Source organism: Erinaceus europaeus, chromosome 4 (genome assembly GCF_950295315.1).
Source record: "Erinaceus europaeus chromosome 4, mEriEur2.1, whole genome shotgun sequence".
Lineage (NCBI taxonomy): Eukaryota > Metazoa > Chordata > Mammalia > Eulipotyphla > Erinaceidae > Erinaceus > Erinaceus europaeus.
This window is the reverse complement of record NC_080165.1, coordinates 20,868,521-20,892,766: the sequence shown is the minus strand read 5'-3', so window position 1 is coordinate 20,892,766 and position 24,246 is coordinate 20,868,521. Positions and strand designations below refer to the sequence as shown.

General features: G+C 55.3%; 1 protein-coding gene across 5 annotated transcripts in view; it reads left to right on the top strand.

The window, feature by feature from the left end:
- Positions 1–11,370, top strand: part of ELFN2 (extracellular leucine rich repeat and fibronectin type III domain containing 2) — a 44,985-nt gene extending 33,615 nt beyond the window's left edge. For all 5 annotated transcript variants that reach the window (XM_060188925.1, XM_060188922.1, XM_060188923.1 and 2 more), the window contains one exon: positions 4,135–11,370. In XM_060188925.1, coding sequence (XP_060044908.1) covers positions 4,561–7,044 — 2,484 coding nt within the window. In that variant the 5' untranslated portion in view covers positions 4,135–4,560 and the 3' untranslated portion in view covers positions 7,045–11,370. The remainder of the gene's footprint in view (positions 1–4,134) is intronic.
- The last annotated feature ends 12,876 nt before the right edge of the window (positions 11,371–24,246 follow it).

The following is a 24,246-nucleotide window of genomic DNA, read 5'->3' as shown; positions in this document are numbered from 1 at the left end:
CCCTCCCGGCCGGCTCCTTGGGTCCCATAGTCCCCCTCGGAGACTGTGCCTCGGAGACATATTGCAGCCTCTGCCCTGTGCAGAGTACTGGTTTCCACAGCGTCTTGAGCAAGGGGTGGGCCTCTTCTTGCCAGCCAGGGTGGGGCGAACCAAGGCTGGAAAGAGCTGGAGCCTGACCTGCTGAGCCCGCTTCCCCATTCTCCTCCTGCCACCCAGCCCGCTGAGGGAAGTTGATGGCGAGTCCCGGGGAACAGCCCCACTGACCCCCACTGGGCTCTCCTGGGGCCGAGGCCAGGGACAGTGGCAGTCAGTCTGCAGTGGAGGGGCCTTTGGGTGGGAGTGTGGCCCAAGGACTTGGGGAGCCTGGTGCAGGGGACCCCTAGCTTGGGGCATGACTATGGATGAGGAGAAAAGGTGCAGCTGCCAGCCACCATCCTCACTGGCTTTTTGGGAGGCGGACACTTGGTTGCGTCCTGAATGGCAGGCAGATGCAAGTGGTGCGTGGCCCTGGGACAGCCTAGGCTCCCTGAGGGGATGATCCCCAGGTTGGCAGATCAGAACCTGTCACTGTTACCTTAGGGTGTCATCTTGACCCGCCGCCAGCAGTCTCCGGTTCTGAGAACACCCAGGGCCCTCGGCCTCTTGGCACCTAGTAGAGGAAAACAAGGAACCATTTGAGTTAGTCTGGAACTTCTGGGCAGGCTGGGGTCAGGGTACTGAGTCCTGGGGGTAGGGAGCCATTCACTGGTCACCCTGGCATTCTCTGGCAGTGCCCGACTCTGAACTGTGACCTCCCCTTTGGGGCTGTGGGTGCCTGCTGGGTCTCAAGGACTGTGCTCCCTCAAGAATGGGGACATGGGACCGCACCAAGGTCCTTCAACAGCAGCTTGTCCCCTGCCTCTGGCTCTCTGAAAGAGGGTTCTGGGGTGGGGGGGCCCTTTGGGGCTGTCTCCTGCTTGGACCACATCCATGTGATGGCAGCATCAGCCAGGATCATTGCTTTGCGGGCTGTGCCTGCTGCTGGGTGTGTCTGCTCCCCGGGCCCCACGAGTGGGGAGCCTGGTAGCAGGTGCTGTGCCCATCTTAGCCCCCTGGCTGTGCGCTCTGACCTCGACCCTTTTGTTGCAGATGCTCTCTCTCCATTTCTCTCTCCTCCTTCACCTTGTCTTTGCTTTCCCATCCTTCTTGTCCACACAGTCTTGTCTGCAGCTCCCCCGCTGGGCACAGGGGGTAGGCTCTGCTCCCCAGCTTTGTGTATATTCTGGGCCATCAGCATCAGGAAATAGGGATGCATGTGACCTGAGGGACCGTGCGACCAGACCAGGGGCACCACAGCACCCTCCACCCCAGCCTCTTGTAGGTACGAAGTCGGTCCGAGTTCCAAGTGCTGCTGTCAGCGCCTTCCCGGCCTGCTAACCCCCCTCCTGGCTGGGTTGCATCAGGCCTTAGCCTTGGTGGGTGGCAGGTGGGTGGCATAGTGTGGCTGACCTCTTGGGACAGGTGGAAAGTCTCTGCTTCCCTCCACCTGAGTCTTGGGAGGGGCCACCTGTCCAAGCTGCCTTGGAAAGAGGACACCTGGAGGGTCACCTTGAGGGCTTGGCATGTCCTGAGTGGGGGTGCCCAGGGCCTTTGCTCACTTCATGCTGTCTGGGGAGGGGAGATGCAGGCAGGTTGTGGCCCTCTGCCCTGGCCTCTTCCAGTCCTTTCCTGGTCGCCTAGATCTCCCTGGGTCTGTTGAGACACCTGAGGTTGGGGGTGGTACAGTTGCACATGGGTATATGCCCTCCTCATGTGCACACATGTGTGCTCAGCATGTCCACATGCAGTGCCCTGTGCATCCAGCTCCCAAAACAGTCAGGCATCCCCCAGCTCCGCACGCCGCTCACCTGTGTTCACTGCTGCTGCTGACCACACCCTGTGCACATGGGCCCAGGTGTGCTTGCCTGCCTGCCTGCACACACCAGGACAGCTCTGTACCCCTGCACACACACCTGCACGAGCACCTGCATACAGATGTGGTCCCCAGATGTTTCTGCGTGGGAAGGACAGGTGGAGGGCAAGTCTGGCCACTCAGCCTCCTTGGGGGCCACCTTGGTCTCCGACACTCCTAGGGAGAGGATGGGCCTGTGGTCCCTGAGGTGCCAGGCAGGAGCCCCCTGAGACTGTGGCTGGCTGACGTGCTCCCTTTCCTGCCCTGCTCCTTGGGGCATAGAGCTCCTAGCCCCATTCCTTTTTAAAAAAATTTAAAAAAAAATATTTATTCCCTTTTGTTGCCCTTGTTTTATTGTTGTTACTGATATTGATGTTGTTGGATAGGACAGAGAGAAATGGAGAGAGGAGGGGAAGACAGGGGGAGAGAAAGATAGACACCTGCAGACCTGCTTCACTGCTTGTGAAGTGACTCCCCTGCAGGTGGGGGGCCAGGGGGCTTGAACTCGGATCCTTACACCAGTCCTTGCACTTTGTGCCACCTGCGCTTAACCCGCTACGCTACCACCTGACTCCCTCCTAGCCCCATTCTAAGCCCTTAACCTAGCCTAGCCCTGCAGGGGACAGTGATACCTCTGCCTTGCAACCCCTGAGGCTGCCTGCATCCCTTCTCCGAGGGTCATCGGATGCCCTCTTTGCTGGCTATGCCCTCCAGAACTGCCTGCTTGGATTTCTTTGGGGACACCCCCTCCCGCGCCTCCCCCTTCCTCTTGTCCAGCCCTCCGGGGCTCAGGGCTGTAAATTGCTTTTTGCTTTAGTGGCACAGGTTTCACATTTTTTCCCTCAAAGCTTGCTCTTTCCTGGAGGTTTCCGGGAAGGGAAGGGAGGCAGGAGGCAGAGAGGTGGCTCATGTGAGCAGTGGACAGCTTCCTTTAGCCAAACAAGGATTTCTTGACCTAATCTTCACATCCCTGGTCACTGAACAGGGAGGAGGAGTAGGGGTGGACTGGAGTTCCAGTGGGCCTTGCGGGGCACTGGAACAGGTCTCCCTGGGGCCTGAGTCTTTGTTGTCCTAGCAGGAGGCAAGGGTGTGCAGGCTGGAAGCCCAGTACCGCCTCTCCTGGCCCTTGGAATGTGGGGCCACGGCACCATCAGAGGGCCAAGTGGGGGCCTGGTCCCCAAGAGGGTGTGTTCCATGGACTAGGCTGACTTGGAGGGCGGGGCTCCGAACCTCCTGCTACCTGGGCAGTCCTCATCAGGCTTTGACTGTGCCCTGGCCCCTCTCTGGACCTGGAACCCTCCAGCCACAGGAGTAATGTCAGGTTTCCACCACACTGTCACACTGTCCTTACTCTGGACACCTCTGCCCTGGTCACTTGCTTGAGACCCCCCTCCTCCCCCAGGCTCAGGGCCCTCTGCTGGGAATGCTTTGAGGAGGGGATAGTGGGGTGTCTGTGCCTTCCCAGGCTCTCACCCCTCTCCTGTACTCTGCTCCTGTCTGTAGAATGAGCCCTTCCTATACACTGCCAACTGTGGGAGACCCCAGGCTCTGCATCCCCCTGCTTGGGGGGGGCACTGCCATGCAGTTCTGCTTTCCCCTCCCCCATGAAGCCGAGACAAGGGAATTATTTTTGGAACAAGAACAGTTACACAACAAATGAATTATTTATCTTTGGTGTGGAGGAGAGAAGGCATTTTGTTGGGTTTCTTAAGTCTTTATGTGGATTGAGGGGTGCCCCCCTGGGTATGTGGCCATGTGTGTGCAGGCCCATTTGTTGTGTCCAAGTGTCTGTCTGTGTGTTTGTGTGTGTGTGCCTGTCTTTGTGCCGGGCAGCTCTGTTCAGGTGGGGGCCTATGGGGATGGGCAGGTGACTGGGCCTGGACACGAGTGTGCTGGAACGTGTGAGTGTGCACCTGACTTTCTCTGCAGGCTCCCGTCTCTGCCCTCTGTCCTCAGACTGTCCTTTCCTTTTCTCTTTGTTTTCCCCAGCTCCCTCCTTCCAGCCCCCAGGAGCTCCCTCCTCCCTCCTTTATCACCCCACCTCTCCATTTTATATAACAGGGACCCCTGAATGCTGCTGGCACAGAGGACTCCGGGAGGGGCCAGAGAAGGGATGGAGTGTGGGGTGGGGGGCTGGTGTGGAGCTCTGAGGGGCCATGGCTGCTGTGTGCTGATCTGTCACCCCTCTCGGTGCTGCCTTTCAGGAACCAGGTGGCAGATGGGTTTCTTCCTTCCTGTTTTGGGTGTGCCCCCTCTGAGCTTCACTCTCCAGCCTCCCATGGGAATCTGAAGCACTGAGCCTTGAAACCGAGGAAGAGGAAAAAGAGAAAGAGATAGAGGAGGAGGAGGAAGAAGAGGAGGAGAAAGCCAAGCGCCAGAGCCTCTGGCAGGACAGAGCTCCTGAGCAGCAGGCTGTGGGCCTCTGGTCCCCCGGGCCCCGCTGGACGTGTCCTGGGAGCTCCCTGGCCCTCAGCACCTACCGTGCCCACCTCTCCTGGGGCCCCTGTGTTGGGGGTCACCCCCCAGGATGGTGGCGACCCCAGGGAGGACTGTGCTGCCTGCCGCAGCCTCTGGCCTCTAGGCCCCCCGTGCCCTGCCCCCTGCCCCCCCCCCTCGGCCAGGCTGGAGCCATGCTGCGCCTGGGGCTGTGCGCAGCAGCCCTGCTGTGTGTGTGCCGGCCTGGCGTCGTGCGCGCCGACTGCTGGCTCATCGAGGGCGACAAGGGCTACGTTTGGCTGGCCATCTGCAGCCAGAACCAGCCACCCTACGAGACCATCCCGCAGCACATCAACAGCACCGTGCATGACCTGCGGCTCAATGAGAACAAGCTCAAGGCCGTGCTCTACTCGTCGCTCAACCGCTTCGGGAACCTCACTGACCTCAACCTCACCAAGAACGAGATCTCCTACATCGAGGACGGCGCCTTCCTGGGCCAAGCCAGCCTGCAGGTGCTGCAGCTGGGCTACAACAAGCTGAGCAACCTGACAGAGGGCATGCTGCGTGGCATGGGCCGCTTGCAGTTCCTCTTCGTGCAGCACAACCTCATCGAGCTGGTAACGCCTGCCGCCTTCTCCGAGTGCCCCAGCCTCATCAGCATCGACCTGTCCTCCAACCGCCTCAGCCGGCTGGACGGCGCCACCTTCGCCAGCCTGGCCAGCCTCATGGTGTGCGAGCTGGCCGGCAACCCCTTCAACTGCGAGTGTGATCTGTTCGGCTTCCTGGCCTGGCTGGTGGTGTTCAACAACGTTACCAAGAACTATGACCGGCTGCAGTGCGAGGCGCCCAGGGAGTTTGCCGGCTACCCGCTGCTGGTGCCGCGGCCCTACCACAGCCTCAATGCCATCACCGTGCTGCAGGCCAAGTGCCGCAACGGCTCGCTGCCCGCCCGGCCCGCCAGCCACCCAACACCCTACTCCACCGATGCCCAGCGGGAGCCCGACGAGAACTCAGGCTTCAACCCTGACGAGATCCTCTCGGTGGAGCCCCCGGCCTCCTCCACCACAGACGCCGCGGCGGCAGGGCCCGCCATCAAGCTGCACCACGTCACCTTCACTTCGGCCACCCTGGTGGTCATCATTCCACACCCCTACAGCAAGATGTATGTGCTGGTCCAGTACAACAACAGCTACTTCTCCGATGTCATGACCCTCAAGAACAAGAAGGAGATCGTTACGCTGGACAAGCTGCGGGCCCACACCGAGTACACCTTCTGCGTCACCTCTCTGCGCAACAGCCGCCGCTTCAACCACACCTGCCTGACCTTCACCACACGAGACCCTGTGCCCGGGGACCTGGCACCCAGCACCTCCACCACCACCCATTACATCATGACCATCCTGGGCTGCCTCTTCGGCATGGTCATCGTGCTGGGCGCCGTGTACTACTGCCTGCGCAAGCGGCGGCTGCAGGAGGAGAAGCAGAAGTCCGTCAAGGTCAAGAAGACCATCCTGGAGATGCGCTACGGGGCGGATGTAGACACCGGCTCTGTGGTCCACGCCGCCCAAAAGCTGGGCGAGCCTCCCGTGCTGCCCGTGGCCCGCATGCCCTCCATCCCCTCCATGATTGGGGAGAAGCTGCCTGCCTCCAAGGCACTGGAGGCTGGGCTGGACACACCCAAGGTGGCCACCAAGGGCAACTACATCGAGGTGCGCACGGGCGCGGGCGGGGATAGCCTGACCCGACCGGAGAATGACCTCCCGGACCTGGAGAATGGCCAGGGCTCGGCGGCCGAGATCTCCACTATTGCCAAGGAGGTAGACAAGGTTAATCAGATCATCAACAACTGCATCGACGCCCTCAAGCTGGACACGGCCTCCTTCCTGGGGGGTGGTGGTGGCGGTGGGGGTGGTGGGGACCCCGAGCTGGCCTTTGAGTGCCAGTCCTTGCCGGCAGTGGCCAGCCCCGTGCCCCCGGCCACTGCTCCCCCACCAGGGGCCCTGGAGCGGCCCAGCTTCCTGTCGCCCCCCTACAAGGAGAGCTCCCACCACCCGCTGCAGAGGCAGCTTAGCGCCGATGCCGCCGTGGCCCGCAAGACCTGCAGCGTCTCCTCCAGCGGCTCCATCAAGAGCGCCAAGGTCTTTAGCCTGGACGTGCCTGACCACCCGGTGGCTGCGGGGCTGTCCAAGGCTGACTCCAAGTACATCGAGAAGGGTAGCCCCCTCAATAGCCCGCTGGACCGGCTCCCGCTGGTGCCGGCAGGTGGGGGCGGTGGGGGCGGGGGTGGCGGGGGCCTCCACCACCTGGAGGTGAAGCCAGCCTACCACTGCAGCGAGCACCGCCACAGCTTCCCCGCCCTGTACTACGAGGAGGGTGCTGACAGCCTGAGCCAGCGTGTCTCCTTCCTCAAGCCGCTGACCCGCACCAAGCGGGACTCCACCTACTCGCAGCTCTCTCCGAGACACTACTACTCAGGCTACTCGTCCAGCCCTGAGTACTCTTCCGAGAGCACCCACAAGATCTGGGAGCGCTTCCGACCCTACAAGAAGCACCATCGCGAGGAGGTGTACATGGCCGCTGGCCACGCCCTGCGCAAGAAGGTCCAGTTCGCCAAGGATGAGGACCTGCACGACATCCTGGATTACTGGAAGGGGGTCTCGGCCCAGCAGAAGCTGTGAGCCTCTCCTGCCCGGTGAGGTCTGGGGGGACAGGGGGAGGGCCCAGGGGGCACATGGGGCAGGGCCTGGTCGGCCAGGGCGGGGCGCGCTGGGGCCCAGTTGGCCCAGGACTGGACACACACGCACACCCGCACTCACGCACCCATGCACACACCTGACCACCACCTGACTGTGAACTACCACCACCTGACAATAACGGACAAGAAAACAAAGACACGTTCTCCTTAAAGTTTACACACTGAGACCCAAACCAGTCGTCTTTACTGTGCTGCCAGGGACTGCGAAGACAGGCGGGGCTGGGCAGGGCTGGGGACAGGCCAGGAAGCCAGAAGTGGGCGTGGGGTCAGGGGCTCTGGGGTCAGGATAGGGTTGGTGGGGGACAGAGATGGACCATATCCCCCTCTGGGTCCCCCTCCTGCTGGGTGACTTGTCAGCTGGAGTCTGAGCAATAGTGGACCTATGGGGAACACACCCTTCCTTTAAGGATGGGGAAACTGAATCCTGAGAGAGGAAGTCACCAACCCAGAGTCATGTGTCATGTCAGAGTCTTGTTCTCCCAACTCCACAGCTCAGAGCTATCCCCCACCCTGCCAGAAGCTCCCCTGGGCCACCCCCCATGTCTACTAGCCAACAAACACCCTCTTGCAGAGCTGGGGTCTCCTTGGGGCTGAGGGGCTGGAGAACCTGGAGGGTGCTGCTGTTCCTTTCTGGAAAGCTCTGTGCGCTTCCACAACTGTGAGTCAGCATGTTGGGGGGGCTGCTGCACCCCCAAACTCACTCTGGGGAGGAGGGGGCAGAGGCATGGAGACATCCCTTCAGCCCCTTCAAGTGTCTTCCAAGTACCCTGGGGCACCGCCCGTGGGGCCTGGGGAACGTGGGCTGGGGCAGCCCACCCTGCAGCTAAGGTGCATCCCTGCACTTTGCCCCCCAGCTTTCCTGGACTTCCAGGACCCCCTACTTATCCCCCAAAGGGCAGCCGTGAACTGTGATGTCTGGGAGCAGTGTGGAGGTGGGGTGTCCCTGGTCCTGACCCCACAGGGCAGCGTCTCAGCCTGCTTGGTGGAACGGGGGGGGGGGGGGCTCTCCACCCACCTCAACCTTAACCTTGGGGCATCCATGTTGTTTCCATGGAAATGGACGCTCCCCCTTGAGGACCTCCCCACCCAACATCAAACAAAGCACAAACTGTGAGCACCCCCTTCCCCATGGGTGGGGGAGTGGGCTGGCTTCATGGGGCCCCTCCCCCTCCTGGGCCAGCCTCTGTCACCATAGCAACCCAGATCCTGGCAGTTGGGACCGTTGGGCTCCTGGGTGGGGGGGAGGTTCTGTCAGTGTGGGTGGCAGAGGGTATCAAGGGAGGGCAGGGCAGGCGAAGGCAGGCTCTCTCCATGGCTGGGGGCTTCCGGGGGACTGCCCCTGGGATGCTGGGGCCATCTGCTCCTAACCGCTTCAGGGAGCCTGGGGGCTGTGGCCCTTGTCCCTGCCCCTGTGATGGGGGGAACGTGGGCTTGGCCCACTTGCCGTCATGGTCCTTGGCTGCCTGCCCACCTCAGGAAGGGCCTGTGCAGCTCTCCGCAGCTCCCAGCCTCTGGGCCATCACCTGTGGACACCTGACTAGGGGTGAGGGTGGGTACTGGGGAGGGTCCAAGACCTGCACTGTGGAGGGTTCTGACTGGGAAAGGTAGTGCCATGCCCTTGAGAGGGCTGCCAGGACTCCCACGCCTGTGGCATGGCATGGTGGGGGGTGTACCCAAGGGGGGGAGGTAGGCACTGAGGGGGCCCTAGGGCTTAACTGAGTGTCCTCCTCATACCCACTCGAGGGACAGACCAAGCCCAGGGCTCACTTTGAGGGTGACATGTGCAAAGAAAGGACTTTTCCTGTGGAGTGGAGGGGGAGGGGGCTGGCATGGATATGCAGAGCAACCCCCCCCCCCAACTCCCCAGCCTGACCCCCATAACTGCTCACACCAGGACTGGCAAAACTGAGAAGAGCGAGCAGGCTGAACAGCCGCGGTGTGAGAAGGCAGACTCCCTGTTATATTTGCATGACGATTTTACTGTATTTTTCTGAGCAAACATCTGTCGTGTGTGCCAGTTTGTCCAGACTCCCCGGCCCCTCCCCGACACCCCACAATCTGCCCCGCCCTCTCTCCCTCTGTTGTGATCTGACCAGCAGCTCTTGACACCCAGGGAGGGGCCATCTCTGCAAAAGACCTAAAACAGGTGCCACTAAGCCCAGTCCCCTCCGCCTCCTCACAAGTGCCCCTCTCTGCCTCCCTGCCCCGCTTCCAGCCCCTCTTCTCCACCCCTCCAGGAAAGAAGGTGCTGTGCACCCACTTGCTCTCATTCTGCAGATGAAGAAGTGTCAGGGTTCCCACAGAGGAGCCTGATGGCTTGGCTGCCAGGTGGGATGGGGGGATTGGTCACACTACTGAGTACAGGAGGTCAAGAGCTTCTTGAGGACTGGGGTTTGGGGCAGTGGAGGAAGGACACATGAGAGACATGGCGGGGGGTAGACCAGGCAGGCTGGCCCTCCCTGGTGATAGAGTTCAGGGCTGCTTTCTTCTGCCCTCCCTCACCACCTCCCCTTCATTCCTGGTTGAAGATGACCTATAAAACCCAGGGTCGGCTGAGCATGGCACCTTCTAGGCCAACTCCTGTCTCAGCAGCGAGGGTTTAGCAATCTGGTCCTGGGACACCCCTTGATGCCCAGCCTACACATGCAGAGGCAGCCCATCCTGGACCACTCAGACCTCTGGCCTCCCAGACTTGCCTGAACCCTGGCAGCCCAGGATTGACCCAAGGAGGGAGTGGAATAGACAGGAAAGATGAGGGAGCTGGAGAGGAGGCAGCCTGGCTGGGTGCTGTGCTTGTCATGGTGCTAAGCACAGTGTGTGTGTGTGTGTGTGTGTGTGTGTGTGTGTGTGTGTGTGTGTGTGTGTGTGTGTGTTGGGGGTGGGCTGGGGGTTGGGAGTGGGGACAGGGCAGGCAGCAGGGAAGGGGGAAAGGGGTTCTGGGGAGGGAGGGATGCCCTAGGAAGGCCTTTCCTGCCTGCCTGGCCTCTGTCTCCTGGGCAGGCTGTTTGATCATCCTCTGTTGGAGCTAATGGCCTTAAGGGCCAAAAGCTTAGGCTGCTCTAGGGACACCCTTGGGAGGTGGCTTCTCCCCTTCATGGTGGGTCTGGGGAAAGGGCTGTGTGTGGGGTTGGGGGACAGAGGGCTGTGTGGGGTGTGTGCCACCCTGCCCCAGGACCACTCACGCACATGGTAACTTGACAGGGTGGCGGTGGGGGGACAGGAGCTGGCGTGGGGCAGGAGGAGACTCGGGGCTGTGAGGTCCAAGTGGGTCCAAGCGGGAGCAAGGCGATGGGTCCCAGTTCTCCAGGGGCTGACACGCAGTGAGGGCCACCACAGAATGTGTGGGGAGAATTAAAGCAGGACCACAACTCTGGGGCCCTCAGAAGCGGGGAGGTGACCAAGCTCTGAGCAAGCTGCACCCAAGCGCTGGCACCCGCTGCCAGCTCTGCTGGAGGGGGAGTGGGGTCAGCAGGGCCTCTTTGTTTTCGAGAACCTCCAGGGTCAGTGTCTCTGCCCCCTTCCGTCCCCAGCAGCACTGGACCCCATTCCTGACAGAGCGGGGTCCTCCTCCTGGGCCGGGCAAGGGGAGGCACAGGGGTGGGCTGCCCCCCCAAGGCCAGCGTGAGGCTCTCAGGCTGGCCTGGTTCTTGCGCTGTGCTCTTCTTGCTCCCCACCTGGCTTGCGCTGACCCCCAAACCGCCCACCTTTAAAACAGAACCAGTATTTACACTCTGCCTCCCAATGCCTACTGCCACAGCGCCCCACTTCCCCCACCGCAGATGGCCCCCCATGGCCCTGGCCCTGGCTGCCGGCTGAGAGCAGGAGGCACTGAGTGGGCTAGGGGGACCTGGGCTGCCTCCCCTTCCTAGGCCCTCCCTGGGGCCCTGAGGCCCCTTCTCCTTCCTGTCCACCCCTCATCAGGACCCACCTGCCCCCACGGGCCCAGTGGCTTGGCACCTGGTTTGTGTCCTGCAGAGTTGGGCCCCTGACCCTGGCCTACAAACCTGTGAACCCCTAGCTGTGTGTGGATCTTCCTACCCGGGGTGGGGGGCTGAAACCCTCTCCTTTTCTTCTTTTGGGAGGGGGTGGGGAACTTCATTTATTTTCTCTTCTCTCTATCTGCCTCTCCCCTCCCTTCCCATTCTCCTGTTTTAAACTGAATGGCACGAAATTGTTTTCCTCAACTCGGAGATTCCTGTATGGAGAAAGTCAATTTCTATATTTGCAATAAATTTCGTATTTAAAACAAGGGGCTGAGGTGTGTTGAATGTCTTCCTCTCCCCAGCTGAGACCTTCCCCCATCCCCCTGACTCCCACTTTGCTTTCTCTCACTCGAGCTGGAGTGACTTAGGACTAAGGAGAAGGGCCCACCATGTCTCACACCCGGATAAGGCAGGCTCAGGGCCCAGCCACCCCAACAGGCTTGGTAGCGAGGGTGGGGTGGGGAGTGGGGGTGGGGGATGGGGGTCTGAAAGCTGGGAGGCCCCTGCCACATGCCCCTGCTTTGGGTTGAGATGTGGAAGGGTGTTGTGCCTGACTCCTTCCTGGAGATACTTCCCAGGATTCCACAGTTTCTCACAGGCCTGTCTCTTGTGCTCTTCTTGGTCCGCTGAGTTTGGGAAGATATGGGAACTAGAGGATTCTCCTGGCGGCGGCTCCTGCCCAGGGCACCTCCTCAGTAGTCGGCTATGTGTCTCCACGGTCAGCCACCACTCCTTTGGGATTCAAGAGGTGTAGCTGTCCCCTGAGCTCCCTGGAGCTAACTGGCCCTGGCCTTCCTGCTCTGGCTTCAGGCTTGTCCCACCCGGAGACAATGCCTGAACTGTCTTTTCTTGAAGCCCTTCTCTCCAGGTGCAGCAAACACCCCTTTGGGGAGGCTCCTGAGCTTCACAGCCCTCCTGATGCCCTTTGCTCCCCAGCTATGCACCGCTGTGTTCCTTTAGGGAGACACCAGAAATCAAGGTGTCTGGTCTCAGAGCTTTGTTCATGGACCTGGGGGCCTGGAGGGACCCTTTCACCCCCAAACTGAGCGCCAAGCACCAGCCTCCAGGCAGAGCCCCTGCTCCTACATTGCTGGGACCCTTGGTCTCCAACTGCTACACAGAACCCCACCCCAGCTCCTGGACCCCTCCTGGGGGAGCTCTGAGTCGCTCCCTGCCACTGAGCCCTGTCCCCACCAGGATGGCACTTGGGGCATGTAGCTCCCCCCAAATCCCCAGGAAAGATCTAGGGCTGGAGTCCCACCTTGCCTGTGTCCCCTCCAGGTCTCCAATGCCCTAGGTGCTGCTGGCTTCCAGTAGCTGGGCTGCCCTTCTTTCAGTCACTGCTTCCTCCCCAGCAGCCCCTGTCTCAGCTCATCTCAAAACCTGACTCTGGGGTATAGGGAGCATGATTGCCAGAGACCTCCCTGCTGTCCTTGTGAAGACAAAGATGGGGTCAAGATCCAAAGTGGGGGAGAGCCTCTTAGGATATGCGCCTGTTCATTGTGCCCTCAAAGCCTAGGCCAGCCACCAGGAGCTGGCCTGTGGCCCTCTTCCAGCCCCACCTACCAGAACTTTCCTGCAGCCTGAGGAATAGTTTTCTGAACCCCACAAGGTCCTCATTCTGAGAGAAGCCAGGTTCGGCTCTATGTCTTGGTCTGGTTCCCCAGGGCCCACAGCTCCAACATGCCTTCCTCCCTCCAGTATGGTCTGGGACCTGCAGACTCTGGGGAGCCCTCTGCTTCCTGAAGCAGAAACTCCCCAAACCATGGGAGAGGGGTGCCCTGGAGGGGGACCCAGTGAGCAGTGGTGGAGGTGGAGGGAAGGCCTGCACAGAACTGCTTCCCCTCAGTTGGGGGTGGTGGTGGTCCCTCTCCAGTGATTGGGCTCTTTTGGATTGCTGGAAACCCCTTCTTACAGGAGCCCCTAGATTTGTGGTGACAGGACCATGTGTGCAACTGGGTCACAGCTCGTTTCTGAGGGGCAGGCACCATGTGAGTGCACCCCAGTCTTTCCAGGCCTGCTGGCTCCTGTCTCCACTGCTTCTGTTGGGTGAGGCTTCTCTCCTCTTTTCCAGCAACTCCCTCATGGGGGTGATCCAGCAGGCGTTGCCTCTGTCCACACAGTGTGTCTGCTGCCCATTTTTCCACAGCTGTGAGACACACCCCATCTTTCAAGGAATCAAGAAATGTAACTTGTCTCTGGGGCCAGGCTTGGAACTCGGGTCTTTGTGGACTCTTGAGGGCTGAACCTTCAGGTCCTCCTCTCACATCTCACCTTTGACCCCTGGGTCACCTCAGGCCACCTATCCACCTGCCTTCCTGGTGACACTCTGGCCCCTGTGCTGTAGTTCAGTATGGGCCTTAAAAAAATTTTTTTTTTCCACTCAGAAGCAGGTTCATGTCACCTCTTAGGATACAGGGATGTGACAAATTGTGACCTGGACCTGGGGGACCTTGTCCTGTGAACTGCCTCAAGTCCCCCAAGCTCCTTTTGCTGCCCTCTGAAGCATGGGGTTGGGGGTGCTAGCAGCTACTGGGAATTGGGAAGTGACCTTAAAGGCAGAGTATCTAGAAAGCCTCCTTCTGTTACTCTGGGTTCAAGAGGAGCTCTTAAGAGAGCTGGGAATAAAAGGCCCTTTTCACATCCATGTGAACTGTCTAGAGTAAATCCTGTCCACTTTCGCCTTCTTTTTTAAGGGGATGTTAGCTTTACTTAAGCTTTGTTGACAAGTGTCATTAACTAAGTGTATTTAACCACACCAGATTTTGTCCAGACATTTCATCTACATGATTTCTTCTTAAAGGACCCCATTTATTTGAATAAAAACTAAAATTCTTTAACTGGATACCTTTTTCACTTCCTCCTTGGGTGAGTCTACGTTCTTGACAAGTCCTGATCTCTTTGTCACTTGAGGGGTATTTCCAGGAAAACACAGTCTGAATGACTTTTGCATGTATGAATCACCAATTTGAAACTCAAGGACGCTGACATTTTAATACAGCAAACATCACAGATAGCTAAAAGCACAAGACATTCCCAGATATCCTGACACCAGGATGGAAGACACAGGTGTGTCGCAGATGTGCTGCCGACCCTTTCTGGGCTGAGTGGGGAGGCTGGCCTTCAGTGAGGGACAAAGGCCATCAGTGACTCGTGGGAGTGGATGAGCTTACCTTCTTGCTGGTGGAGTTCCCGTGGACTAGCAAGTTCAGCAGGTACAGGTGCTCAGTTGCGGACGCCCCGCCTCTTCTGTGCTGTCCTCTAAACAGGGACCCCCCCACAGGAGCCTGGGGGGGTGGAGCTGGAAGGAATATAACTCTCCTGCCTCCTCCAGGCAGCCTGCAACCCCACCCTTGACTGACCACAGAGGAGGGTGCCCAATTTGAGAGATATCCCTGGCTTCGGCTAGGGCTCAGTTCTGGTCTGAGAACTTTGATGGGATGTTTTAGTCTAGCCTCCCTCCCCCACCCCCAGCTCCCCATTGCCTCAGAAGTCACAATCCTCTCCCCCAAGAGATGCCCTTGTGACCAAAGACAATCACAGGTTCTCAGGCACCCCAGCTTCTGTGTCCCCCACAGGCTCACTCTTCCCCAGATCTGCCTCCCCTGTCTCGGCCTATGCTGCAGGATTTGTCTGCAGGAGCTCAGAGCCTCTTCTCCAGGCTGGTGACAGGGATCTCTGGCCTCTACAGGGGTTACCTTGCCTCCCCCCCACCCTCAACCTGCCCAGTTTGCTGCCATTTGCTCCCCAGCTCTACACTGCTCTGTTCCTTCAGGAGGTCACGGGAGATCAAGGTGTCTCTGATCTTGAAGCTTTGCTCATGCACCTGGGGGTATCTGCCCAAATCCAGCACCAAGCACTGGTCTCTAGGCAGAGCTCCTGCTCCTGATTTTCTGAGACTCATGCAGTCCAGCTGTTACACCCCACCCCCGGACTCCTCTGAGGGAAACTTGGAGTGGCCGGTCCCCGGCCACTGAGCCCTGTGTCTCCGTCAGGGGTAGCACTGGGCATATGCAGCACTGCCCTGCCTCCATCCCCGACAGCAGTCACACTGCTCTGTGACCGTCTGTATCTCATCATCTCCCTGAGAGTGGGTGTGGATAGGGGTGGGGGAGGAGAGGTGGAAGATCTTTCTGAAAAGACCCAGAGCTGGAGCCCCACCTGGCCTGTGTTCCCTCCTGGCCTCCAGCACCCTGAGTGCAGCCGGCTTCATGTGGCTGGGCTGCCATGCCCTTTGTCACTGCTTCCTTCCCAGCAACCCCTGTCACGGCTCGTCTTGGTGAGAACCTCCCTGGGGTGGGGGTGGACATGGGGGCATGTTTGGAGGGGCAGATGTTCATAGCTGAGGCTGGCCATGAGAAGTGGACAGGGAGGGTTCCCAGACTGTCTTCCACTTAGGTTTCCCTTTGTGGCTGCCTCTCCATCACCATCTCTGAAGCCGGTATACCCTGCAGTCATTTGGGGAGGGGTCCATTTGCCCCTTCCTCCAGGAGAGTCCTCACACTCTGCTACCTAGTGGTCTTGGCCTAGGGCTGATGGCATGGAAGCTTCAGCGTTTCCTGATTTTTCTCTTGACTCTGGGGCTGGAAGACACACTTCTGGTCTGAACTCTCGGCTCCAAGTCCTCTGCCCCCTCCAACCCCCGCCCCTTTTCAGACTGTATCTGTGTTTGCTCTGTCCTGATGCTTCCTCTGCCTCCCGCAGGCTGACAGCCAGCCCCTAGCTGCCCCCCCCCCCCCCCCCCGTCCCCTGCAGGGGAGACCACAGCCAGTGCCTGTGCACACAGAGGAAGATTCCTGGCTCTCTGTGTTGCCTGGGCTGTGGGGTGGCCTGAGCCCTGTGCCCAGGCCACGGCTGTTGTCTGCTTCCTGCTCAGTGCTGAGGACATCACTCCTCCACATTTGTCCTGCTGTCCAGAGACCAGATGGGAGGAGGGCATAAAGTCCTTCCTCTTGACCTCCCCTCCATGCGAATCCAGATGAAGACATTGCAGACACCTGTTTCCCTTCCTGCCACACTCAGGACTTGCCTGTGGGGACTTTGCATGGGACAGTCATGATACCTCACCACTGTCAGTGAAAAGAGCACCCAGAGTGCCTTGCAGACCTGGCACCACCCAGCCTAGGGGGACTTCCCACTTTTGAGGCTCGACTTGGGGGTCACTGCAGCCACTGGCCCTCATCAATGGGCTGAACAGCTACCCCCAACTGACCCACTCAGTCCCATACTAATGAGAAAATCTCCCTCCTCTCTCTGAAAGCTGACTGACAGAGTGTTGTGACCCCAAGACCAGGCACTAGCTGCCCCTGTACCCCTGCCTCTTGAGGCCAGGCCCCTGCTGCCCCATATGGCTTCCTTGTGCCCACACAGGAGACCCAGTAAAGCCTGGACTCTGAGTGCCCCATCTCTGGCTGATTCCTATTGCCCGATGACCTAAGAATGTGGTATGCTAGAGAACTGTGCTGTGTTCCTGCTGATCCCCAAGCTGCCCTGGGCCAGAGCTGGGTACCCTTCTGTTTCCCAAGTAGGCAGGGAGGGTTCACGAGAGGAAAGAGGGGCACAGAATCACTGGAGTTGGGGGTTTGTGTTACTCAGACTGAGTCTCAGTCATAGTGCAGAGCCAGGCCACTGTGGAAGCTGCTGTCCCTGGTCCAGGAAGGGGTCCCAGGCTCTGAATGTTTCTGTTAAGATCCTGGTGACTTTGGAACTACCTGCTACAAATTCTTCACTGAAAGATGAGAAGAATGGAATCCAGAATGCAAGCTGGAGAGAGTCTCCTGAGGAGGCTGAGGTCAGGCCTTGTTCTGTGCCTACTATGTTCCTAGAGAGGGGACTCCGTGCACATCAAAGGCCTCTCTCCAAGGACAATAGAACTACAGGGCTGACACTTGTGAGCCCCGGGCATTCCTCATTTCCTGATCCTGCTCAGAACCCTCGGTTGTCCCAGGGCTGTCAAGTGGGCCCAAGGCCAGCTCCCAGGGTCTGTGCTCTGAGGGGTGGACAGTGTCCCCAGTGTGGGCACATCACTGGCATGGAGGGTGTGTGAGTCAGGGGGCTTCAGATATGTGTTTGTGGCCCCTTCAGCTTTGGGTCAGAAAAGGGGCTGTGCTGTGGGCCAGGAAGATGAATTTGTTTTTGAACAGAAGGAGCTCTAAGAGATTGGCAGCTTGGGGTTCTCTCGGTGGGGGATGGAGGGCACTGCTGGGGGTGCTGGGCCTTCTGGTGTCTATGCAGAAGTTGGCCCCAGAGGAGGGAGCTATTGGAGGAAGGGGTAGCTTTTGAAGTTCAGGAGGTGGGGGTGAGGAGGGGCTCAGATTTTCAGCTCCCAGAGGAGTGGGGGTGGATAAGGAAAGGTCAGAGAGCCAGTCAGGGACAAGATTGTGGCCCACCAAGCAGCCTCGTGCAGAGGAGGGAAAGGGGCTGGGGTGGAGCTGCCTCTTGGTAGCTGAGACAAGAGCCCAGAGTCCCAGGCACTGGCAGCAGCCTGCAGAGGGCAGGTTCAGGGCACTGCCTGCCAGTGTCCACTTCCTGGCTAACAGGGACACTGGCCCTTCTGTGTGCTTCTGTGTGTGTATGTGTAGGGGGGGTTCAGTGGTGGTTGTGGCCCTCGACAGTGCTGGGCCTCCTGTAGTGAGGACCTTTCCAGAAGGATGGTGCCAGTGGAAGGGGCTTGAAGAGGAACACACTCTTTCCCCTGATCCCCAGAGGATGTCTGGATTGCAATTTGAACTTGGGGCACCTTGCCACCACCCCCTCCTAGATTGCATGTCTTTGTTTTTTGCTCAGAAGACACCCTGTGCTCGCTCCCTCCCTCTACTTCTCTGCTGCTGCTGCTGCTGCCGCCGTGGTCAGTTCTGATCCCCACACCTGCCTATACCCCATTTTTGGTCCATAGCCCACCTCCTCAATACCCACCTCCTTCTAGCCCAAGGATCACCGGGGCTATAGAACTTGAGGGAAGAAGTCTCTCCACCAGGGCCCAGCTGACAGGTGGGAATTTGACCTGTCACTGACTCAGGGCTGCCTGAGGGTGCAGGTATGGCGGAGGCATGGAGAGTGAGTGGTCTCTGGCTCTCCTCTGGAGGACCTTAGAATGGAAAGGGACTAAGGTCTGGTGTGGCTGAGGGAGGGGGTTTGAGTAGAGGTTGGATTTAACTCTAGTTGTTGATCAGCTGAAGCGGAGTCCAAATGTCCTTACAGGGGTTTCACCCTCCCCACCCCTGTATATATAAGAAGGGGACACTCCTTGAAGGAGGGGGGCTTGATCTGAGTTCAAAGGATCCACTTGGATTTTGTGAGGAGGCAAGAGGCTGGTAGGTCAGAATGTGGCCTTCTGTGATACTGGGCAAAGAAAGGGACCCATTTCGTTCCATTTTTGCCTGACTTAAGGATGAAGCAGCTACAGTGTGTTGGCGCTGTGCTCACATCACACATGGCACCGGCCACTGAAGCTTCATAACAGCGCCAGGAGGTGGACATTTGACCCCGAAGTGTGTCATATAAGACTGGTACCGAATCCACCAGAGCCACAGGCATTGACATGGACTGGGGAACAGAGACTCCCACAGCTATGCCCCTGCTCTGGTGCCCCTCCCAGAAATAAACAGATGCATTTCCTCAGAAGCTGGGGTGAAGTGAAGTTCACAGAGGCCAGGAGTTGAGTCTTGGAGTGCTTGTCTGAAGCCCCAACCCTCAGTTTCCACCTCTGAAATGCAGTTAACTGCCCCTGCATCCCTGAGTTGGAGGGGAGTGCTGAAGACCCAAGAGCTAGGGAGACCGCCTGCTGGCTACCCCACGCCCAAGATTTCCTAGGGATCTCAGCTGAGGGCAGGGGTGAGGGCCCAGGGTTGAGGTCACAGTCACAGAAGCCTATGCTGGGGCCAAAAGAAAGACACCATGGAGGACCTTTGGGGGCTGCTGGGAGAGGGGAGGAGGCAGGCAGAGTCTTGAATGGGTTGGAAGAGCTGGGGAGTGAGGGGGGGCATGGTACAATGGTGATGCCCCCTTCCAGCCCCTGAAGTCTGACCAGAAAGGACCAATCTGGGGCAGGGAGAAACTTGACCAGTTGAGGATGTGTCTGATTGCCCATCCCCTCCCAGGCCCAGACTTGGGAGCCAACTCCAGTTGGGTAAGATGGAGGGTGCCCTTTCCCCTGGCTGTCTCCACAGTGACAGTGACAGAGACAGAAACAGAGAGAGAGAGAGATACCCAGGTGCACATGAATGCCCTTTCCCAAACATTTCTCCATTTGAAGGCACTCTGTGAAGTTCTGAAACGTCAAATACCATCCATATGTCAATGACTTATCAGCTGTGGCCCTGGCCCAGACACCCCACGGCCCCTAAGCCTCCTGCTTTCTCTTTCAGTGGTGCTACCAGCTACTCCAGCCAACACCTAGGCCACCTGCCCTGCACAGCCCCCTCAGCTGATCTTCACATAGGTTGTGGCTTACTGCCATCAGCCATCATGTATGTGGAGCTGTGAGTGGGGGACAGACTGGCTACACAGGTGCCACTCTAGATGACACAGGTGTGGCAAACAGTATAGTAAAGCTTGGAGCCTTTGAGGGCAGACTCCAGGCTCTGAGCTCATGCCACTGGCTTGGTGAGAACTCAAGAGACCCAGGCCCAGTCTTTCAGTGGGTCTAGTTCCCAGGGAATCCTACACGTGCTGACTTGAGCAGCCCTGGTTAGGGAAAGGAAGCTGGTGATTGTGAGGTGCCTAAGGTGAGCTGGACAAGGATGGGCTCCATCCCCCCCATTTGATTCTGGCACAAATACTTAGAGCCAAGCATTTTTGTTACTGAAGCAGTGAGTTCGAGTTCCCTAATAGGAACATCATGGAAAGTCAGAAAGAAGAACCAATGAGATACAAAGAAGAGAGCGTGGGAAGATGATTCTTAGAGGCTGGACAGTGGTATACCTAGTTGAGCACATGTATTATCAATCACAAGGACCTGGGTTTGAGCCCCCACTTCCCACTTGCAGTGGGGACTCTTCATGAGTGGTGATATGGGTCTGCAGGTATCTCTCTCTTCCTCCTCTCTCCATCTCCCCCTTCCCTCACTTTCTCTCTGTCCTATCTAATAAAAATTAGAAAGAAAAAAAGGAAAAAAAATGGCCACCAGGAGTGGTGGATTCATAGTGCTGGAACTGAGCCCCAGCAATAACCCTGGTGGCAATAAAAAAAAAAAAAGACGATGTCCTGGTATTGCAAATCACCATGTGGCTCCATTTAGGGTTAAACAAATGAGAAGTTTATTCATAAAAATCACGGGGAATGTGAAAGTGAGGGGGGAAAAAAAGTCTAGTTAAGAGAACTGGCAAAAGTCCAAAGTTCATAACTATACTACCCAAGACCTCAACATAAAGAGATCAGCATCCATCTGGAGCTAAGCCAGTAGGAGAGTGCTGTGACAGAGGTATTCCACTCAAGAGAGCGAGCTGTTCCAGGTCCTTGTTATAGAGTCCCTGCACCTACATTCCCTTGTGAGTAAGCTCTGTAGTTAAGCTTACATCATTTGTCCCAAATTCCTTCTGGGGTCACAACAATTCCCCACTTCTTACTATAGGCTCATGGACAGGATGCCCAGTCTGTATGAGTAGAGGGGAAATAAACAAATCTTCAGTGTTTCGAGGTTTCTGTCTGCAAGCTCTGACTTTACTCCCTAAAGTGTGGTCACAGAAACTGGGTATTAGATCCAGGCTTTTTTAGCCTAAAAACTTTTTTTTTCACTTTTTTAAAATTGGGGAATTAATGTTTTACATTAAACAGTAAGTACAATAGTTTGTACATGCATAACATTCCCCAGTTTCCCATATAACACTACAACCCCAACTAGGTCCTCTGAATCCTGTGTTCTCCCACCCACCCACCCACCCCAGAGTCTTTTACTTTGGTGCGATATGCCAATCCAGTTCAGGCTCTACTTGTATTTTCTTTTCTGATCTTGTTTTTCAACTTCTGCCTGAGAGTGAGATCATCCCATATTCATCCTTCTGTTTCTGACTTATTTCACTCAACATGACTTTTTCAAGGTCCATCCAAGATCGGCTGAAAATGGTGAAGTCACCATTTTTTACATCTGAGTAGTATTCCATTGTGTATATATACCACAACTTGCTCAGCCACTCATCTGTTGTTGGACACCTGGGTTGCTTCCAGGTTTTGGCTATTACAAATTGTGCTGCCAAGAACATATATGTACACAGATATTTTTGGATGGATGTGTTGGGTTCCTTAGGATATACCCCCAGGAGAGGAATTGCAGGATCATAGGGTAGGTCCATTTCTAGCCTTCTGAGAGTTCTCCAGACTGTTCTCCACAGAGGTTGGACCAATTGACATTCCCACCAGCAGTGTAGGAGGGTTCCTTTGATCCCACACCCTCTCCAGCATTTGCTGCTGTTACCTTTTCTGATGTATGACATTCTCACAGGAGTGAAGTGATATCTCATTGTTGTCTTTATTTGCATTTCTCTGACAATCAGAGACTTGGAGCATTTTTTCATGTGTTTTATCGGCCTTTTGGATCTCTTCTGTGGTGAATATTCTATCCATGTCCTCCCCCCATTTTTGGATGGGGTTACTTGTTGTCTTGTTGTTGAGTCTGGCAAGCTCTTTATATATGTTGGTTATTAAATTCTTGTCTGATATATGGCATGTAAAGATCTTCTCCCATTCTGTGAGGGGTCCCTTGGTTTGGGTAGTGGTTTCTTTTGCTGTGAAGAAGCTTTTTAATTTGATGTAGTCCCATAGGTTTATACTTGCCTTAGTCTTCTTTGTAATTGGATTCGTTTCATTGAAGATGTCTTTAAAATTTATGCAGAAAAGAGTTCTGCCAGTATTTTCCTCTAAGTATCTGATAGTTTCTGGTCTAACATCCAAGTCCTTGATCCACTTGAAATTTACTTTTGTATTTGGTGAAATACAGTGGTTCAGTTTCATTCTTCTGCATGTTTCAACCCATTGTTTCCAACACCATTTGTTGAAGAGGCTCTGCTTTCCCCATTTAACAGTCTGAGCCCCTTTGTCAAAGATTAGATGTCCATAGGTGTGGGGGCTCACTTCTGGGCTCTCAATTCTATTCCACTGGTCAGTGTGTCTATTCATGTCCCAGTACCAAGCAGTTTTGATGACAATGGCCCTATAATACAGTTTGAAATCTGGGAGTGTGATGCCTCCAGTTGTGTTCTTTTTTCTCAAGATTGTTTTGGCAATTCTAGGTCTTTTCTGGTTCCAGATATTTGTAGCATTTTTTCTATTCTCCTAAAAAATGTGCTTGGGATCTTGATGGGGACAGCATTAAATTTGTAGATGGCTCTGGGTAATATATTCATTTTGATGATGTTAATTCTTCCAACCCATGAACATGGAATATCTTTCCACTTCTTTGTGTCTTTTTCAATTTCTTTGAGTAGTGACTCATAATTTTCAGTATACAAGTCTTTCACTTCTTTGGTTAGGTTTACTCCTAGATATTTTATTATTTTTGTTGCTATAGTAAAAGGAATTGATTTCTGGATTTCAATTTCTTCTAGCTTAGTGTTTGCATAGAGGAATGCCACTGACTTTTGAATGTTAATTTTGTAGCCTGACACCTTACTATATTGCCTGATGATTTCCAAAAGCTTCCTGCTGGATTCGTTAGGTTTTTCTGTGTATACTATCATGTCACCTGCAAATAGGGAGAGTTTGACTTCTTCTCTTCCAATCTGTATCCCTTTAATTCCTTGCTCCTGCCTGATTGCTATGGCAAGAACTTCCAACACTATGTTGAATAGTAATGGTGATAGTGGGCAGCCCTGTCTAGTACCTGATCTGAGGGGAAATGCTTCCAGTTTTTCACCATTGAGTATGATGTTGGCTGTAGGTTTGCTATATATAGACTCCACTATCTTCAGGAATTTTCCATCTATTCCTATTTTTTGTAGTATTTTGATCATAAAGGGATGTTGTATTTTGTCAAAGGCTTTCTCTGCATCTATTGATATGACCATGTGGTTTTTGGTCTTGCTTTTGTTGATGTGGTGGATCACATTGATTGATTTACGTATATTAAACCAACCTTGCATGCCTGGGATAAACCCCACTTGGTCATGATGAACAATGTTTTTAATAGACCGCTGTATCCGGTTGGCTAAAATTTTGTTCAATATTTTATCATCTATGTTCATCAGAGAAATTGGTCTGTAGTTTTCTTTTTTGGTTGTGTCCCTGTCTGCTTTTGGTATCAGAGTGATGTTGGCTTCATAGAAGCTGTCAGGGAGTATTCCAGTGTCTTCAATCTTCTGGAAGACTTTTAAAAGTAGAGGTATTAGTTTTTCTTTGAAGGCTTTATAGAATTCATTTGTAAAACCATCTGGCCCAGGACTTTTATTTTTGGGGAAATTTTTGATAACTGTTTCAATTTCATTAGCTGTGATGGGCCTGTTCATGTTATCCACTTCCTCTTTACTTAGTGTTGGAAGTTGGTAGGTATCTAGGAAATCGTCCATTTCTTCCAGGTTCTCTAGCTTGGTGGCATATAGCTGTTCATAGAAGCCTCGCATGATATGTTGAATTTCTGTGGTGTCTGTTGTGACATCTCCTCTTTAATTTACTATCTGATTTATTTGGGTCTTCTCCCTTTTTTGTTTTGTGAGTCTGGCTAAAGGTTTGTTGATTTTGTTCACTCTTTTGAAGAACCAACATTTACTTTCGTTGATCTTTTGTATGGTTTTCTTATTCTCAATGTTATTTATTTCTGCCCTAACTTTAGTGATTTCTGTCCTTCTTTGCTTTAGGGTTCCTTTGTTCTTCTTCTAGGTCTTTAAGATGTGCAATCAGGCTGTTTATTTGTGCTTTTTCTTGTTTCCTAATGTGTGTTTATATAGCTATGAACTTCCCTCTCAGTACTGCCTTAGCTGTGTCCCAAATATTTTGATAACTTGTGTCTTCATTTTCATTGAAGTTTCGAAACATTTTGATTTCTTCCTTGATTTCCTCTTTGACCCAGAGGTTGTTAAGAAGTGTACTGTTGAGCTTCCACATTTTGGGACTATTACTAATCTTTTGTTGATTGTTAAGTGTTAGTTTCATTCCATTGTGGTCTGAGAAGATGCTTGGGATGATTTCAATGTTCTTGAATTGGCTGATGCTGT